The sequence below is a fragment of the Hyla sarda genome, chromosome 5, assembly GCF_029499605.1.
Source record: "Hyla sarda isolate aHylSar1 chromosome 5, aHylSar1.hap1, whole genome shotgun sequence".
NCBI classification, from domain to species: Eukaryota; Metazoa; Chordata; class Amphibia; order Anura; family Hylidae; genus Hyla; species Hyla sarda.
This window is the reverse complement of record NC_079193.1, coordinates 183,925,410-183,937,212: the sequence shown is the minus strand read 5'-3', so window position 1 is coordinate 183,937,212 and position 11,803 is coordinate 183,925,410. Positions and strand designations below refer to the sequence as shown.

At 42.2% G+C, this 11,803-nt stretch overlaps 1 protein-coding gene across 2 annotated transcripts in view; it reads right to left on the bottom strand.

Annotated features, from left to right (window-relative positions):
* Positions 1–7,991: 7,991 nt before the first annotated feature.
* LOC130273673 (uncharacterized) overlaps positions 7,992–11,803 on the bottom strand; it is a gene marked incomplete in the record, with an annotated part of 157,308 nt that continues 153,496 nt past the window's right edge. For both annotated transcript variants that reach the window (XM_056520854.1, XM_056520853.1), the window contains 2 exon segments: positions 7,992–9,311; positions 11,016–11,765. In XM_056520854.1, coding sequence (XP_056376829.1) covers positions 9,253–9,311; positions 11,016–11,765 — 809 coding nt within the window.

Sequence of the window (11,803 nt, the reverse complement as noted above, 5' to 3'; positions counted from 1 at the left end):
ACATATGTTTGGGTGATTCAAACTTTTATTAGGGGGAGGTGTTAAATGATCTTTATTCACTTTTTTTTGCAGTGTTATAGCTCCCATAGGGACCTATAACACTGCACACACTGATCTTTTACATTGATCAGTGGTTTCTCATAAGAAACCACTGATCGATGATTCTGCCGCTTGACTGCTCATGCCTGGATCTCAGGCACTGAGCAGTCATTTGGCGATCGGACAGCGAGGAGGCAGGTAGGGATCCTCCAGCTGTCTTTTAAGCTGTTCGGGATGCCGCGATTTCGCCGTGGCGGTCCCGAACAGCTCCCTGAGCTAAAAAGCATGGTTTCACTTTCATTTCAACTTTGAACACCACATCTAAAGGGTCAATGCCGTGCAATATTAGCCACGGGTCCCGGCCGTTGTTAGAGGCCGGGCCCAACCCGCGGCCCCGCGTTATAGATCGGGAGCGGACTCATGACGTACGCGTACGTCATGGGTCCTTAAGAGGTTAAGGACCAAGCCCATTTTCACCTTAAAGGACCAGAGCATTTTTTGCACATCTGACAACTGTCACCTTAAGCATTAATAACTCTAGGATGCTTTTACTTATTAATTTGATTCTGAGAATGTTTTTTGTGACATATTCTAATTTAACATAGTGGTACATTTTTGTTGATACTTGCAGAATTTCTTGGTGAAAAATTCCAAAATTTCATGAAAAATTTAGCATTTTTTATAACTTTGGTAGGTCTATTTTCCTTACAAGCAGAGAGCTTCAAATGAAGCAATTTTCCACAAGATTTTAAAAATCTTAATTTTTCAGGGACCCGCTCAGTTTTTAAGTGGATTTGAGGGGACTTCATATTGGAAATACCCCATAAATGACCCCATTATAAAAATTGCACCCCTCACCCCTCAAAGTATACAAAATGACATTCAGAAAGTTTGTTAACCATTTAGGTGTTTCACAGGAATAGCAGCAAAGTGAAGGAGAAAATTCAAAATCTCAATTTTTTACACTAAAATGTTCTTGTAAACCCAGTTTTTGAATTTTTACAAGGGGTAAAAAAGGAAGAAAATAACCCAATTTCTCTTGAGTAAATAAATACCTCATATGAACGTAAAGTGCTCTGTGGGTGCACTAGAGGGCTCAGAAGCGACAATGGGATTTTGAATTTGTGAATTTGGGGGGACATGTCGCATTTAGGAAGCCCCCATGGTGCCATAACAGCAATAAAAAAAAAAAAAATACTTTTTGGGAAACTAAAGGCTCACTGTTACGTGCCATGAAGGGTTTAGTTTCCCAAAAAGTATGCCATGTTTTTTTTTTGCTGTTCTGGCCCCATAGGGGCTTCCTAAATATGACATGCCCCCCAAAAACAATTTCAGCAAAATTTGCTTTCAAAAAGCCAAATGTGGCTCCTTTTTTCTGAGCATTGTAGTGCACCCGCAGAGCACTTTACGTCCACACATGGGTTATTTCCATACTAAGAAGAAATGGGGGTTACAAATTTTGGGGGGCATTTTCTCCTATTGCCTCGTGTAAAAAAATGTTACATTTGTGGGGAAAAAAACTGCATTTTAGTGAAAAAATTCACTTCCATATCTGAATTTAACAAAAAGTCGTCAAACATCTGTGGGGTGTTAAGGCTCACTGTACCCCTTGTTACGTGCCATGAGGGGTTAACACTCCACAGATGTTTGACGACTTTTCGTTAAATTCAGATATGGTATATATAAGTGAATATAAGTAGATATAAGTGAATTTTTTCACTAAAATGCTGTTTTTTAACATTTTTTACAAAAAAATGCCCCGCAAAATTTGTAATTTTGTATGGAAATACCCCATGTGTGGACGTAAAGTGCTCTGCGGGTGCACTACAATGCTCAGAAAAAAGGAGCCACATTTTGCTTTTTGAAAGCAAATTTTGCTGAAATTGTTTTTTTTTTGGGGGGGGGGGGGGGGGCGCATGTCTTATTTAGGAAGGCACTATGGTGCCAGAACAGCAAAAAAAAAAAAAAAAAAAAAAAAAAAGCCGCCCCACATGGCACACTATTTGGGAAACACCCCTCAAGGAACGTAACAAGGGGTACAGTGAGCCCCTTTACACCCCACAGGTGTTTGACAAATTTCCACTTAAGTTGGACGTGAAAATGAAAAAATTTTTTTTCACAAAAAATGCTGGTGTTACCCCAAATTTTTTATTTTCACAAGGGGTAATAGGAGAAAAAGCCTCCCAAAATTCTTAACCCCATTTCTTCCGAGTATGGAAATACCCCATATGTGGATGTAAAGTGCGAGCAAACTAAAATTCTCAGAAGAGAAGGAGCGCCATTGGGTTTTTGGAGAGATAATTTGTTTGGAATGGAAGTCGGGGGCCATGTGCGTTTCCAAAGCCCCCATGCTACCAGAACAATGGACGACCCCCCCCCACATGTGACCCTATTTTGGAAACTACACCCCTCACGGAATGTTATAAGGGGTGCAGTGAGCATTTACACCCACTGGTGTCTGAGTATTTGAGCAGTGGTCCATGAAAATGAAAAATTTCATTTTTCATTTGCACAGTCCACTGTTCCAAAGATCTGTCAAATTAAATTTTTCATTTTCATGGGCCACTGTTCAAAAAAAACTGTCAGACACCAGTGGGGTGTAAATGCTCACCGCACCCCTTGTTACATTCCTTGAGGGGTGTAGTTTCCAAAATGGGGTCACATGTGGTGGTGGTACACTGTTATTTCACCATTGGGGCTTTGTAAATGTACATGGCCTTCAATTCCAGACACATTATCTCTCCAAAAGCACAATGGAGCTCACTCCATTGAGCCCTGTAGTTTGCCAGCAGAGCACTTTATGTCCACACATTGGGTATTTATATACTCAGAAGTAAAGGGGTTACAAATTATGCAGGGCTTTTTTTCCTATTACCCCTTGTGAAAATGAAAAATTTGGTATAACACCAGCATTTTAGTGAAAAAAAAAAATACAAATATTTCATTTTCATGTCCAACTTTAACGAAAATTCTTCAAACACCTGTGGGATGTTAAGGCTCACTAGATCCCTTGTTATGTTCCGTAAGGGGTGTAGTTTCCAAAATGGGGTCACATGTGGGCATTTTTTTTTTTTTTGCTTTTATGTCAGAATGGCTGTAACGATCAGCCACCCCTGTGCAAATCACCTCAAATGTACATGGTGTGCTCTCACTCCTGAGCCCTGTTGTGCGTCTGCAGATCATTTTATGTCCGCATATGGGGTATTTTCGCACTCCTTTTTTCCTTCTTTTACCTTGCAGCGTGAAAATGAAAAGTAGGGGGCAACACCAGCATGTTAGTGTAAAAAAAATATTTTTTTATCATTATGCTGGAGTAGACCCCAACTTTACCTTTTCATAAAGGAGAAAAAGCCCCCAAAAATGTGTTAGGAAATTTCTCCAGCGTACGGAAATACCCCATATGTGGCCCTAAACTGTTGCCTTGAAATACAACAGGGCTCCGAAGTGAGAGAGCGCCATGTACATTTGAGGCTTAAATTAGAGATTTGCATAGGGAAGGACCCGGATGCAAGACTTAAACTTGCCTCCGATAGCAAAATTACCCTACGGCAGTGTTTCCCAAACAGGGTGCCTCCAGCTGTTACAAAACTCCCAGCATGCCTGGACAGTCAATGGCTGTCTGGCAATACTGGGAGTTGTTTTGCAACTGCTGGAGGCTCCATTTTGGAAACAGTGCCGTACCTGACGTTTTTCATTTTTATTGGGGAGGTAACTGTGTAGGGGTATATTAAGATGTAGTGTTTTACTTTTCTGTGTAGTGTTTTTAGGGTACAGTCACACGGGCGAGGGTTCACAGCGAGTTTTCTGCTGGGAGTTTGAGCTGAAGCAGAAAATTTGCTGCATCTCAAACTTGCAGCCAGAAACTTGCTGTAAACCCCCACCCATGTGAATGTACCCTGTAGACCTCCAGCTGTAGCAAAACTATAACTCCCAGCATGCTCTTTGGCTGTCCGTGCGTGCTGGGGCTTGTAGTTATGCAATAGCTGGAGGCACACTTGTTGCAAACTACAACTCCTAGCATGTACGGTCTATCAGTGCATGCTGGGAGTTGTAGTGTGCAACAGCTGGAGGCACACTGGTTGCAAAACACGAGTTAGGAAAGAAACTTTCGCAGTGTGCCTACAGCTGTTGCAAAACTACAGCTCTCAGCATGACTGACTGTCGAATGGCATTCTGGGACGTGTAGTTATGCAACAGCTGGAGGCACACTGCTACAACCCACAGCATGCCCTTTGGCTATCCCTGCATGCTGGGGGTTGTAGTTATGCAACTGCTTGAGGCATAGAAAAAATGTGCCTCCAGCTGTTGCATAACTACAACCCCCAGCATGAACAAACTACCAAAGGGCATGCTGAGAGTTGTTATGCAACAGCAGAAGGCACAACTCCCAGCATGCCCTTTTGTGCATTCTGGGAGTTGTTGCTAAGTAACAGCAGGAAGCCAGCCTTACCTCCTGCTGCTGCACTCCGTCTGTCCTGCCTGCCACTGTCTCAGATACCGGGCATTGGGGGCTCCTGCATCAGGTGAGGACTCCCGACACCCACTCTCGCCCTCCAGAAGAGGGGCAGAGAAGGTGCCGTTAGGGACACCCCCACAGCAGGAGTCCCGATTCGTCAGCCGGTAACGAATCAGGACGATCGTGAGGTAGCACCAGTGGCACCTCACTCCTGCTGCTAAAGGATGATAGGTGCCGTCTCGGAGAGCACCTATTGGGGCTGGGCGGTATACCGGTTCATACCGAAATTTTTGTGCTGCACGATATGAATTTTTCCCACTACCGCAATACCGGTTTGGCCCCTCCCCCTCTGGAATAAAAGAATTATCAGCCCAACGCAGCGCTGTCCCCACATCGGGGAACTAATCATATGTGGCCCGCGAGCGCTGTTCTGCCCCCCCAAATTTGATTTGGGTATACCTTTATATACCGTGGAACCGCCATAAGTTACAAAAATACAGTGATACACATTTGGTCATACCGCCCAGCCCTAGCACCTATTACCTTTTTTTTTTTTTTTTAGGGTCACCAAGGACCCTATTGACCTGGAATCGCCGATCTGAATTGAATCTGATAAAGAGGCAAGGAGGAGATTTGCTGATGGCAGCAAATAAGCACTGCTGTATGTTATATCTTATCGATAATTTGTAATTGCAAAAATCACAGCCTGCTTTTATATATTTTTTGCTTTACAGCTTCCCTTTTTCTTGCAGAACTTTTCTAGCTCAAGAATATTCTCTGGTCATAATGAATGTTTTCAAAATAATTGCAATCATTTTTTGAGGGGTTAAAATGTCATGCTTACTTTATTGGGGCTGCGCCCCAGCACTGGCTGAGACTAATAAGGCCAGTGTGCACTTCTTAATGGATACCCCTCCAATCCCTGCCAGGCACTGCCTATATAACTCTGCTCCATCTGTTCCCTGAGCAATATTGTAGTTTTCAACAGTTAAGATCCCTGTCTGCTATGTTCCTGAATTCATCTCTTTTTTCATCTTCTTTGCTTCTGTTTGCTGTCCTAGCTGCTACCATCTAGCTGCACCTGATGGCGATGGAACCACTAGATTCCAAGAATAACTTGCATTTAATGTTTAAATATTGACTATTGATCACTAAGTTTTATAATTTAAATGACAGTACTTCGGAGCGATCTCCAATGTTCCTTTATTACCGCTGGGGTCGAGCGCAAACCAGGGCCAAAAATGGTTGTTTGTATTTACATTAAAAAAAATGTTATTCACTTTACAGTCTTTGTAGTGGAGCCATTTTATAGAAGATGTCTGCTACAATCTATGCCTCCTTCTCAGACCAAGCTGGGCCCTTGACTATAGCCACGGGCCTGGTCAGGAAGGTGTGCCAGATCTGGTGCACCTCCTGCTCTTGGGCAGGAAAACCTATGCAGAGCAGAGTCCAGTCATTAAAATAACAGAAGTTCAGCTCCTATACAGTAAACAGCAGTGTGCTATGGACCTCTGGTAAATTTACAGATGGTGGTGGTAAGTGTTGAGGCTGTTCTGCATCCAATTGAACAAGGGAGTGTAGAACTTACAGATTTGGTATGAGTTATTAGCGGATTCCGTACACACTGAAGTTAATGGGCAAAAGATTCACTACAGAAGTCACACAGCTAAATCCCTTGTGCACCCAGCTTTAGGTAAAGGCTTTTTAACACCCTAGTTATCCAGGAAGAGAAAGATTATAGCCACAGCACACCATCCATTTAAAGTCTTCACATAATTGCAAAAAAACCGCACAAGTCTTTAAATGGGAGGAGCTTAGTAATGTCACCGCTGCTGTTTGCTAGTTTAGCAACTCTAAAATATTAATTCATTGCAGTTCCTAATCCTTTGATATCTCTAATTTCTATCAAAAGATTAAACCACTATTTATATGAAAACTACTTTCTTCAGTCTTGACTTCGATAACGACAGTGATTAGAATGAGATAAAGCTTATTTTTGATGACAGGTTCATGTTGAAGTTCTTCATGCCCCTTATGCTATAGACACATTTCATTGCAGAGATTTCTCAGAAAAATAAAAAATTATATATATATATATATAAATAAAATAAATAAAGAACATACTGTATATACTCGAGTATAAGCAGAGACCCCTAATTTCAACCCAAAATCCCAGGAAAAGTTATTCACTCGAGTATAAGCCTAGGGTGGGAAATACATCATCCCCCCCTGTCATCATCCAGACCCCCGTCATTAACATCCTCATCATCATCACCGCCTGTCATCATCCAGACCCTCATCATCATCACCTGTCATTATCCCCTTGTCATCATCCCACACCCCCCCTTCATCATCCATTTGTCATCATCCCCACCCCCTTCATCATCATCCCACACACCCCCCTTCATCATCATCCCACACACCCCCCTTCATCATCCCCTTGTCATCATCCCCACCCCCTTCATCATCCCCACCCCCTTCATCATCCCCTTGTAATCATCCCACACCTCCCCTTCATCATCCCCTTGTCATCATCCCACACACCCCCCTTCATCATCCCACACCCCCCCTTCATCATCCTCTTGTCATCATCCGCCCGCAGTGGTCTTCAACCTGCGGACCTCCAGAGGTTTCAAAACTACAACTCCCAGCAAGTCCGGGCAGCCATCGGCTGTCCGGGCTTGCTGGGAGTTGTAGCTTTGAAACCTCCGGAGGTCCGCAGGTTGAAGACCACTGCGGCCTTCGACATCATCCAGCCCCCTCTCGCCCCCCTTTAGTTCTGTACAGTACTCACCTCCGCTCGGCGCTGGTCCGGTGCTGCAGGGCTGTCCGGTGAGGAGGTGGTCCGGTGGGATAGTGGTTCCGGGCTGCTATCTTCACTGGGGGCACCTCTTCTCCGCGCTGCGGGCCCGGAATAGAGGCGTTGCCTGGACGATGACGCAGAAGTACGTTGGCAATGAACGTACCTCTGCGTCGTTGTCAAGGCAACGTGACTATTCTGGGGCCGGGCCCGAAGCGCTTAGAAGAGGCCTCCCCGGTGAAGATAGCAGCCCGGAACCACTATCCCACCGGACCACCTCCTCTCCGGACAGTCCTGCAGCACCGGACCAGCGCCGAGCGGAGGTGAGTACTGTACAGAACTAAAGGGGGGCGAGAGGGGGCTGGATGATGTCGAAGGCCGCAGTGGTCTTCAACCTGCGGACCTACGGAGGTTTCAAAACTACAACTCCCAGCAAGCCCGGACAGTTTTGAAACCTCTGGAGGTCCGCAGGTTGAAGAGCACTGCGGGTGGAGAGTTCACTCGAGTATAAGCCGAGGCGGGTGTTTTCAGCACGAAAAATCGTGCTGAAAAACTCGGCTTATACTCGAGTATATACGGTAATCAACCAAAAGCCATCTTCTATATGTTGGGGCTAAACTTATCTCAAGCTATGAGTGCAAAAAAAAAAAAAAAAAAAAAAAAAAAAAAAAAAAAGGACAAACAAAAATGTGTGTTAACCACCACAGTAGAATCCAAATATTTATTTTACAATAAGAAATTATTACTTTACAACTTTAGAACAAGAGCATGAAATTTAAAAGGATCATCAACAAAAGAGTTCCTCTCTGAAGGAACTGCATCCCAATTCAGATCTTGCATATGAAACGTAGTGTGCACTTCTCCCTCTCCTGATGTCACAAGAAATACACTGATGGCATCCCCCTTAAGATGTTTGATAGGCTGTACATATATTATAGCCTACTGTTTGAATTTGCAACTTACCTTAAATATGATGCCGTTATGCTTTTGCCACCTTAAAAAAACGTTGAATAAGTGTCCAGTTTTTTAATTTCTTTTTCTTTTTAGCCATTGCAGACACATTCTAGAAATGGTCTATAGCTACAGAATATATGCTAAGTGTAAATTAAATGTATCAATATACTGTACCATAACGTAGGATACAATGAATTAGGAAAACCTAAAAAAAACAAAATAAAAAAAACACACACAGAGCATTTTTCAATACTGAGATATTCAATTCAGTATGATAAAATATAAGCAAACACAGTAATCTGGATCAAATTAAAGTCAAAGCAACATATAGCTACATTAGGGGTTCTACCCTTTCTCAGTGATCTGATCCTAATATATAAGGGTTCAGGGAAGAAGTAGAGATTTATCAATTTCAATGTTTTTGAAAATCACAGTATGACTTCTCAGAATCGCAATAGGTACCGCTATAGCTATAAAGGGAAACAGTCATCAGTGTCACCCGCACTAATCTATTGGTGCAGGCATGTAGTGCAAGTGACAATGATTATTATGATACTTTGCTATCCCCGATGCATGGTCCCATTCGTCGGTTTTCTTTAACCTGGCGGCAGGCTTGGTGCACGGCAGGATCAAGCAGACACCACTGTTGCTGCTTCTCCGCTGGGTCCTGCTGAAAGTAAGCCTGGGGAAGTAACAGTGTTGACGTCAGCGTCTCTAAAGCTGCGCCCGTGCACCAAGCCTACCGTTTAAATGAAAAACATAACAGACAAATGGAAGCACAGATCGGGAGCAGGCAAGTTTAATCAGCGTCAGGGTTTTACTGTAAAACTATGATTTAAAATGAAAATGTTTATTTGGCTTCACAATGCCAAATGAAAGGTATGGTTATCATTCAGTACAAAGGTAGTAAGAACTTGCATGTTGAAGAACACGTTTACTAAATAAAGTCCTCTTGCTAAACATTTGCTTAGTCTTGGATCAGTGAGCTACCCAAGTTTTTTTTTCACTCAGATACAGCTCCAGTCTTGCTCAGCACTTCTGCAAACTCTTCAAGATCTAGCTCTAAAAAAAAAAAAGGGAGGAAAAAAAATAGACCCAAAGTTAGTATGATATTTAGATGACTTCTGTCAAAACAGCACATGAGCCAAAGCTGAGCATAAAATAGGCTTTGCAAACATAGACCATTTCAATACGGGATCCATACCTATTACGAATAATCATGTGCAAGAAGCCCTTTGGCTAATGCTATGTGGAAGTGTAAGGCAGTTTATTGGCAAAGATGAATACAATTACAAATCTAAATTACTATCTAAATACAATTTTGACGTATAATGAATGACAACAATCAAAAATGAGCCTCCCACAACCAATGCCCATTGTCAAACCTGCAAGACCTTCATAGATCACACATGTATGGCATTTCCTTTTAATAGGTCTCTATTCAGTGAGAGAAAGTCCCAGGTAAAAGCCTTGAATCGAAGTGCTGTTGATGCATAAATACATGCCACCTGTTTGTACAGGTCAACAGACGTCTATTAGTCTCCACAAAGCATCAACTCCTGACACTGGCACTTGATCAGACCAACAATAATTTACTAACGGTTGGTCAAAATTAGCTGCTTACAGTTATACATCTAATTATTATAATTTTTTTAAACTGTTTCTATTTTCTCTAATTTAAGCAAACCAAAAACAAGCTGCAAGAAGCCACATGAGCTGGGTCCCTTTAGACAGGCAGACAAGGTGCAAATGTGTGGCCCTTTAAAGTAATCTTTATAAAAGGCACATAACATGTTTTTTATTAGCAGATGAAGAATTTGCTTATTCTCTTGCCCTTCTATATAGACTATCTTAAACAGGTGTAACATCTGTATTGATCATGGCATCTGAGGGGTATTAACCCCATTAGGCAGACATCTGCCCGATCGCGGATGTCTGCCATTACCTGCAGGTCCTTGGCTGCTATCAGCAGCTGGGACCTGCCGTGCACAACCAGAGCATCGCTCCGATGCACGCGGTCACGTACAGGACGTAAATGTACGTCCTGGTGTGTTAAGTACCACCGCACCAGGACATACATTTACGTCTTGAATCTTTAAGGGGTCAATAATACTACTAATAATAGTGTGTATTTGTGTGTCTCTCCATCTATCAAAAAAATTTAAATAAAAAACTCCAGAGAAAAGCAGCACATCCACAACCAAAAAGTATAAATAAGTATAGATAAATAAGTATAAATAAATAAGATTCCCAGGTTCAACCAAACAAGGAGGTATGAAGAAAAAAGGTGTCTTTATTCCATCTTGGGCAAGACACATGCTTGAGGATGGTGGTGTGAGACCACAAACATTGCACCTTATCTGTCTTGCCCAAGATAGAATTAAGACACATTCTTCATACCTCCTGTGTGCTGCGGTCGTCTCCTTGTTTTAGCCATCTCTCCATCTCTCTCTGTTAAAGTGCTTGACGACTGAGGTCAGCAAAGAGCCACACAGTCAAGCAATCGTTTGTGCTGCCCTCCTTGCAGGATGCTTGAGCTGTGTAAAATCTCTGTAAATGAGTGCCTATCCACAAGATAGGCACTTGCTTACAGAGGGGTAGAGTTCTAAAGGTTCCAAAAACTATTTGCTTTCAATTAACTAAAATCTGTTAGTCGGGACATATTGTTTAGGATTTAAAATTGTTCAGTTATTTGTTTTTATTCTCTTATAGGCTCTCCAGTAATTACGCAGTTATCAAAATTTCTTGAACATTGAAAAAGCATACCTTGTAGAGCTGGGTAAAATGGGGACAGTGTCTTTAGGATATGAACAATACTGTTAGTATCTTTTCCTTTGAAAAGCTGAAGAACTTCTGGGCTAAGTTGCCTCCTAGATGCATGCAACTTGCTTGATGTATTATTACTCACAGTACTAGAATCGGGCTCTTGATTATCAGTTTTGGTGTCCGAGTGCATACTTCCACAGGCTTTTAAATCAGAATTTTTAGAGCTTGTATCAAGAACATGACTGGATTTGGGTGCTTGAGCTGCATTGGCATTGACATCCGATAACTGATCACAACTGGCTTCAGTGTTCAGTGTGCACTCATCATATGGCTCTTGTTTAATGTTCATCATTACATTGTCTCCAGACCTAGCTTCAGTAAAAAATGTATTTGAAGAACAAGGAAATTCTTGATGTATGTCCCATTCAATCTTGGTTTCACGTTTTATAGCTTTGTCTTTAAACACATTGCTTTTGTGAGATTGGAAGACTGAACCTTGGAATGATGAAAATAATTTAAAAGTGTCTGAACTTGGCTGACTGCTAGAAGGACCAGGTTCATGCGCCTCTTGAGAGAACAAGGTAAATGAAGACAATGCCTCTAAAGAAGCTCTCCTAGGATTCCCTTTTTTTTCTTCTGACGGTGGTACTTCTGTATTATTTAATAATGGCGATTTTGGACGACATGAAAACACAGAATGACTAACTTCAGGACGACTACTTGTAAAAAGAGAATTCCATTTTGCAACATCTGGAAGATATTAAATATACACTGAAATATATGAAATA